We start from the raw sequence: 7887 nt of genomic DNA on the forward strand, positions 1-7887 counted from the left end.
CGGACATTCCTAAATTTTTATTATACACATTGTATAAATATTCCATGAACTCTCTATATTTTCCCTTAAAAAAATGATTAGACTTACTATTTGGTGCTCCCAATTATTTTTCATACATGATATGTTGATTCTTGAGTTTGAAGCAATAGGTAAGAAAGCAATCAAAAGTCAAAACCCGTTGACAGCGCCGAATATGAATGATCAATTTGCAACCTTAAACTAAGCAATAACCATCCATTTAAATATTCTAAAATTAAAATTTATCATTCACTCACTTTTTCATATAAATATAACGAAAAGGCTCAGCAGTTTCACTCCTCAGAACCATAGAACTAGCTGGTACTTTTCATTTTTCAATGCTCTCAATAACACTTAACTATGTATAACGTTTTGCATTAAACTTGTGTATATCTTGTGCTTATTTTGTAGTAGCCTTGATGGGATTAAAAGGGTTGGTGCAGTTGTTCTGTATTGTTGTGACTCTGGTGAGTGTGTGTTTGGTGCAACTGAAAGCAGAAGATGCATACAAGTATTTCACATGGACTGTGACTTATGGAACACTCTCTCCTCTTGGTACACCCCAGAAGGTAGTTTAATTTAATTATGATCTTTCAATTAATGTAGTATTATTTTTCTTTGCTTATTGATGAGGTTTTTGTTTTTTATTTTTAAGGTGATTATGATCAATGGTCAATTCCCTGGGCCTCAACTTGACTTGGTAACAAACGACAATGTAGTTCTTAACCTTATCAACAAGTTGGATGAGCCATTTTTACTCACTTGGTGAGTTTCTCTGTTTATCCGTGTGCCTTTTCTTTCCCCTGCTTTTTAACATAAACATATTAATTTTATGGTGTGCATTTAATTTTCTGTATTGTCAACTTCTCATGCTATCATTGTGGCTTCGGAGTATTCAAATGTGTCATCTAAGAATGCCTTTGGAAGAAAAATTTAGACGAAGAAATAGAAACGAAAAGATTAAGACTGAGAAATTAAATTAAGTTTTTATATTATATTTAGTATAAAACATATAAGATTGAGTTATATTTAGAATTAAAATTTAAAAAGTTAAATGAACATATTTTTTGTAAGAAATGTTATTAAAATTTTAGTTTTTGTTTTTAAAAATTTCAGTCTATTATATCTCAATTTTTTAAAAATACTGAAAAATTGAAATTTTATATCTTATGATTAAAATTTTAATTTTAGTCTAATCACTAAATACAATATTCAGTCACATTTTTTTTAGTCTTAGTCTGAATCCTAAAACAAATGCAACCTAAGAGTGTGAGAGATAATGTCGTTGGTAGAAGGTTAAATTTATCCTGAGAAAAATTTGTTAATATAAAAATAAAATAAATAGATAAAAATAATAAAATAATTTAAAATAAACAAAAGAATAAATCAAAGATTCATAAATATAAAAATACACTCCAAAAGATATTTTTAATAAACAAGAAGTATTATACTATTAGTAAAGGTTTGATATTCATGAATTTTAGTGTGTATTTTTTGTTCATTAAAAACAATCTTTACAATACACTTTGATATTTATGAATTTTGGTATGTATTTTTTTCGCTTCAAGCTCCTTTACATGTACTTTTATCGATTTATTCTATAAATAAAATATTTTAGAGTACTTTTTTACAATAAAAAAAGTCATATATTGCATTCTTACATAGCTAATTTGCTAGATATGCATCAATTTGGATTTAGATTTTCTAAATTTTAAATTTTATTTTAGAGGTAAAGTATGATTTATTACTATTTATTTTATAGGTGAGATCAAGAGAAAATATTTAATGGTGAGAGATCTCACTTTATTCTCTAAAGTAAGTCTAAAATTTAAAGGATCCAAATTCGATTGATTTAGGAAAAGTAAGTGAGGACCTGGAGAAATATTTAGCTGAATTTAGCTACAAGATTTTGCATTCCTTCGAGTAAAAATTTATAACAACGCCACAAAAGCAAAGCAAATGAATTTTCCATCAGTTTTCTAATACACATGACATTTCTTTCTGTTGGGGGAGTGGATCCTCTCCAGTGAGAAAAAAACTGGATGATATCCAGTGTTCAATCTAACCATTCATTGCATTCTCTCTCTTATTTATTTCTGGTCCCACTCATAGAATCAAAGGTGATAGATCACATTGGATTCTATCAATTGTTAAAAAAACTGGAGAGAATCTTTTTCCTTCTTTTGGTCAACATTTGTTTTGTTGATGAAACAGGAATGGTATTAAACAAAGGAAAAACTCATGGCAAGATGGGGTATTGGGAACCAACTGTCCTATCCCTCCAAACTCAAACTACACTTACAAGTTTCAGGCAAAGGATCAAATTGGAACATACACATATTTTCCATCAACTCACCTCCATAAAGCAGCTGGAGGATTTGGAGGACTCAATGTTTACCATAGATCAGTCATCTCACTCCCTTATCCATACCCTGATGGAGATTTTACTTTGCTCATTGCTGATTGGTACAAAACTGGCCACAAGGTATAACTATATATATAACACTTCTCTAAACTAGATCATCATATTTTTGTCTTCTTTCTTCATTCATCAACTTATTAATCGTTTATAAAGCTAAGTACTACTTTGATGCATGTGTTTGCAGTTATACTAAATAGTTTTTAGTTGGTAACTTTGTTAATTAATAGTGTGTATAATTTTAGACTAATTAAACATTTGCAATTTCTTAAAACAATTATTCTTTTTTTTGCTATTTCATACGCATCAATGCATTCTTCTTCCTTGCAAATTCGCCACCAAGAGCTAGAAATTGAATTCAAATTGTTTGTTATCATGCAAACCATATTCATAGTTTTTTGTTCTGATATTTACAGGCATTACAACAATCTTTAGATTCTGGAAAATCTCTTTCCTTCCCTGATGGTCTCCTTATCAATGGCCAGGCACATACTACTCTCAATGGTGACCAGGGTATGTTCTTTGCTTTAACAATAGAATAAATTGCCATGTGTACCTATAAAAGATACAGATGCTGACAAATGTACTCATATGAGAATAAAACGACAATTATAACTAATAGTACACAGACGTTGATTACACAATTGGTCCGTTAGGATATTCTTGGCACACAGAAGCTACCTTCCGTGGTACAATTGTCGTTTTATTCTTATATGGATATATTTATCAGCGTTTGTTTCTTTCATGGATGCAATGATAATTATTCTTTAACATTATATTGTCCTATTTTCAGGTACCCAAATGTTGAAACTTTTCTATGATGCTAATTTTTCAACACATGCTTGCACTAACCAACATTATTGTTTATGTTCAATTTTAGGAAAGACCTACATGTTCAGGATCTCAAATATGGGGCTATCAACATCAATTAACTTCAGAATTCAGGGTCATTCATTGAAGCTAGTAGAAATTGAAGGGTCACACACTATTCAAAACATGTATGACTCCCTTGATGTCCATGCTGGCCAATCATTTTCAGTATTGGTGACCTTGAACCAATCTCCAAAAGACTACTACATTGTTGCCTCAACAAGATTTTCCAGGAAAGTTCTCACTGCTACTGCACTGCTTCACTATTCAAACTCTCATTCACCTGCTTCTGGACCTCTTCCTAGCCCCCCTGCTTACCACTATCATTGGTCTGTCAGGCAAGCAAGATCCTTTAGGTAACTAAATATCAAATCATTTCTCTTCAAAGTTTTTGCGATTAGGAAAAAATTAAAAGAATGGTTATATATCTAATATGTTTAAGAGAAAAAGGTCTATTTTGCCTTATTCAAAAGAATGAATCAACAAAAATCAAACTCTAGACCTAATAACATATCATGACATCATTATGCAAAAAATTTAAAATGTTAAATTACATTGATTATATATCTAACTACCAAATTAAATTCAAGTAAGTAACCTTCACTTTACTCCCATCTATCTATATTCTTGATATGTTACATGCATGATTCTGAGAACTGAATCAAACTGGTTAGTTAGTCTAGGTTAATCTAGAACCAACTACCAAGGTTTAAGGTAAAAAATGGTTACTAGCAAATCGGGTCAAAAATTGAGAAAAACTAGTCAGAAAATTAATAAAATGTTCGAACCGGTTTGGTTTTTAGCGGGTAACCAGTTATTTAAAAAGATTAAAATGTTGAGTTATATAAATATTAAGAACTATATTAGATAATCAATGAGTTATAGCTCAAATTGTATAGTCTCTCCATACTTACTTAAGAGGTTGCGTGTTCGAGTCTCCCTATCTTCGGCATATAAAAAAATTTCTTGATCTGTTACAATATTGATGGATGCAGATGGAATCTGACAGCAAATGCGGCGAGGCCAAACCCACAAGGATCATACCATTATGGGAAAATAACTCCAACAAAGACAATTGTGTTGGCAAATTCAGCAGCTATAATCAACGGAAAAAAACGTTATGCTGTGAACAAGGTTTCCTATGTGAACCCTGATACCCCTCTGAAGCTTGCCGATTACTTCAACATCCCCGGAATTTTCAGTGTGGATTCAATCCAAAGCCTTCCTTCTAATGGACCCGCTTCGGCGCAGATAGCTACTTCTGTCATTCCAAATTCTCTTCACGACTTCATTGAAGTCGTTTTCCAGAACAATGAGAACACCATGCAATCTTGGCACCTTGATGGCTATGATTTTTGGGTCGTAGGGTATGTAATGTCAACCTAATTCTCTTCTTTCTTCAATTTTTCTTTACATGTTTTAGAAGCAATTAATTATGTAGGTTTAGAAGCAGGTATAAGACTTGGGATTTATAAGTGGAAACTTACATGCAGTTGTTGTCTAAGTTACTAGTTGAGATTATCTAACGATTCTCAGTTAGCAACTTCGTATAGTCGACAGCATCTGAGTTTTCACCAAAGACAAATGGTTTAAACTCGGATGCAGTCAAAAATTGCAGCTGAGAGTCGTTAGATAATTTGACTGATTTGACTAAATTTTCATCTAACGGCTTTTAACTATCAACTTCACGTGAAGTCGATTGCACATGAGTCTTCACCAAAGACAAAAGGTGGAAATTCGGATACAATCGACTTCACGTAAAGTTGACAGTTAAGAACCGTTAGATAATTTGACTGATTTGACTAAATTTTCATTTAAGAGCTTTCAATTATCAACTTCACGTGCAGCTGAATTTTTACCCAGACAAATATACGTGAGTCTTGGTTGGAATTATAACATTGATACTAATCAAAATTAATTTTGAAAATCACATCGTTTCTAAACGGTGAAGCAACCACATATTTAATGATGCTCGTTGCAACCGTTACAGTTATGGTTTTGGAGAGTGGACACCAGTCAAGAGAAGATCCTACAATCTTGTGGATGCCGTGACAAGACATACTGCACAGGTAACTATAATTAGAATGAGACGAAATACTCAATTGGTTGCTTGGTAAAGATTTCAGGATAAATTAGACTATTAAAATTAAGATAATGTAAAACGCTATATATATTTTTTTAATGAGCAATGTTAGGGCCAGCAATTTTTATGATTGTTAGCCATCAACTAGCCATCAATGATGATTTGATGGTGTGAGATTGGTGTGAAATTTCATTCAATGACTCACTTTTTTCTGCTGGTTACATGTTGGTCAAAATTTAATAAAACTGCTGCCCCCTAGACTTTTCCTTTTTTAATTACATAAATTTTTTTGGATAATCATTCACATGATCTAATATAAAGGTAATTGTTTTTGTTAACATGACATTATAAAATTAAATATATATATAAAATTATTTTATATTAATAATTTATCAAAATTAAATTCTTAATTTTTTTTATGTAATATTTTCAAAAAAAAATATAGTAATACATATTTGAATAGAAGAATATATGTCTATCATTTTTTAGTTGAAAGAATTACTTATAGAGAAATTACTTTTAAAAAGAGATCTGTATTTAGTTTAAAGTGTGCTTGTACAAAAGGTGATTTCCGAACCTCAAAAAATAATTTAGAAAATACAAAACAAAACCAAACAAAATTAGAGCCTCTATAGTTGGTGTACATTTTCGTTCTCATTCCCCTAAAATGAGTATTGTGTGAAACAAGTGTTAAATAAAAATGTAATGTGCTTACCTATCTTGTGTTGTCTAAATTAATGTAGGTATATCCAAATGGTTGGACTACAATATTGGTGTCGTTGGACAATGAAGGTATGTGGAACTTGAGGTCTGCAATATGGGAGAGGCAGTATCTTGGGCAGCAATTGTATCTCAGAGTTTGGACTGCTCAAAAAAGCCTTTCTACTGAATATAATATTCCTGCTAATGTCTTGCTTTGTGGCAAAGTCAACGGACATCATCACCCTTAGTAATTCACATCAACATATGCAATATATTTTGGTGTCATTTTCTAGTCATGAGGGTTTGACTAAAATTGAAGATTGAAAGAAGAAAAATGATGAAGAGATGATTTGAATTATCATTTTTATGGTAAAAATATGTAAAGTTAAAGAGACACTTGATGAGAATTCGGTGATTGCTCTCTTATATATTTGGAGAAGTTATATTTTATTTTTAGAGTTAAGTACGATTTTGGTCTCTAACGTAGAGACTGAAAATTTATTTTGTCTCTGACTTTTTTTTTTGCTATAAAATAGTCTCGAAGGTTTCAGTTTGTTTTAAAATCATCTTTCGGACAAAAATATCCTTCCTCCTTCATCTCCAAAATCAACCAAATGCAGAAATAGAAGCAAGCAGAAGCAGAATGCAGAAACATAAGTAGGTAGAAGCAAAAAGCAGAAGCAGTGAAACAACAACAACAATAACAACAACAACAACAACAACAATAATAAAACAACAACAACTAGAAGAACAATACCAACAAAAACAATGGATAATGAAATCAGAACAACAAAAACAAAACCAAAAGCAGAAGAAAAACATAAATAGAAATAGAAGCAAAAGCAGAAACGACGAGAAGCATCGACGACCGAACAAGGAGAAGGAGCAGAATTCTTTCTTTTTTTTTTATTTTATAATTAAAAAAAAGATAATTTAATAATAAAAATAAAAAAATTCAATAAAAATTATGATTTTAAAATAAACTGAAATCTTTGGACTATTTTGTAGCAAAAAAATGATTGACAGAATAAATTTTCAACTCCTACGTTAGAAACTAAAATCGTACTTAACCCTTATTTTTACTAAGAATGTTTAAATGTAATCATAGTTTAGTATTTAGGTTGACACTCTCCTTAATGCCCAAATTTCATAATTATTTTATTTTTTAGTTTTGAACCCATTTTTGGAAAAACTATTTTGCTTCCTTGAATGACCCCTTCCAATGCAAAGACATAATGTTTAAATCTAACCTCTTGCAAAACTCAACTAAATCCAACCGAACTTCATGATTGTCCCTAGTTTTATCAATATTTATTATTGTGTAAATAGTATTACTAAATATATTCTTCTCAATATATATCACACCGAGACAAACAGATATTATTAGACTAGGTAATCTTTTAATTTTAAATAAGTCAAGTTTAAAAAGTAAAAACAAATTTTGTCAATTTTATTAAATCTCATACTTTAGCATTGTAACTAATACTCTGGTATGAGTCAACTATTTTTTTTATATATATACTAATAGTAGATTATGTTAGAATTTTTATTTTAATTATAATCTAATTTATTAATATAGAAATTAGTTTGGGTGATATTATAATTATTAATTAATTATATTGATAGATGGTCTGTTCTTTGATAAAAAGAATACGACTATTTATAAATTTTATAAAGTTTAGATCTCCAATTCTGATTACACAAGTGATTATTTTACATTTTTTCAAAATATTACTCCATCAGCAAGTATAAAAATATATCTTGACATTAACTTTTTAGAATCAACATATCCCGC

General features: G+C 30.3%; 1 protein-coding gene across 3 annotated transcripts; it reads left to right on the plus strand.

Annotated features, from left to right (window-relative positions):
• Positions 1-271: 271 nt before the first annotated feature.
• LOC107485157 (L-ascorbate oxidase homolog) lies at positions 272-6542 on the plus strand. 3 transcript variants are annotated; one of them, XM_052254008.1, is made up of 9 exons: positions 272-339; positions 430-587; positions 674-783; positions 2233-2503; positions 2854-2950; positions 3318-3663; positions 4303-4674; positions 5259-5376; positions 6134-6542. In XM_052254008.1, the coding sequence occupies exons 2-9, from the start codon at positions 438-440 to the stop codon at positions 6338-6340; spliced, it is 1671 nt and encodes a 556-aa protein (XP_052109968.1). In that variant the 5' UTR covers positions 272-339; positions 430-437; the 3' UTR covers positions 6341-6542. The 3 variants fall into 3 exon arrangements, with proteins under 3 accessions (XP_052109968.1, XP_052109970.1, XP_015961472.1); XM_052254010.1 differs by having other exon boundaries at positions 298-339; positions 433-587; XM_016105986.3 differs by lacking the exon at positions 272-339 and having other exon boundaries at positions 5298-5376.
• Positions 6543-7887: the final 1345 nt, after the last annotated feature.

Source organism: Arachis duranensis, chromosome 1, assembly GCF_000817695.3.
Source record: "Arachis duranensis cultivar V14167 chromosome 1, aradu.V14167.gnm2.J7QH, whole genome shotgun sequence".
In the NCBI taxonomy this organism is placed as follows: domain Eukaryota; kingdom Viridiplantae; phylum Streptophyta; class Magnoliopsida; order Fabales; family Fabaceae; genus Arachis; species Arachis duranensis.

What these genes read in the sequence shown, in the direction of transcription:
- LOC107485157 (XM_052254008.1), top strand. Translation starts at nt 438, where the DNA reads ATGGGATTAAAAGGGTTGGTGCAGTTGTTCTGTATTGTTGTGACTCTG. An exon ending in AGGCAAGCAAGATCCTTTAG is followed by an intron (nt 3,664 to 4,302) that starts GTAACTAAATAT and finishes TGATGGATGCAG; the next exon opens with ATGGAATCTGACAGCAAATG. An exon ending in TGACAAGACATACTGCACAG is followed by an intron (nt 5,377 to 6,133) that starts GTAACTATAATT and finishes AAATTAATGTAG; the next exon opens with GTATATCCAAATGGTTGGAC.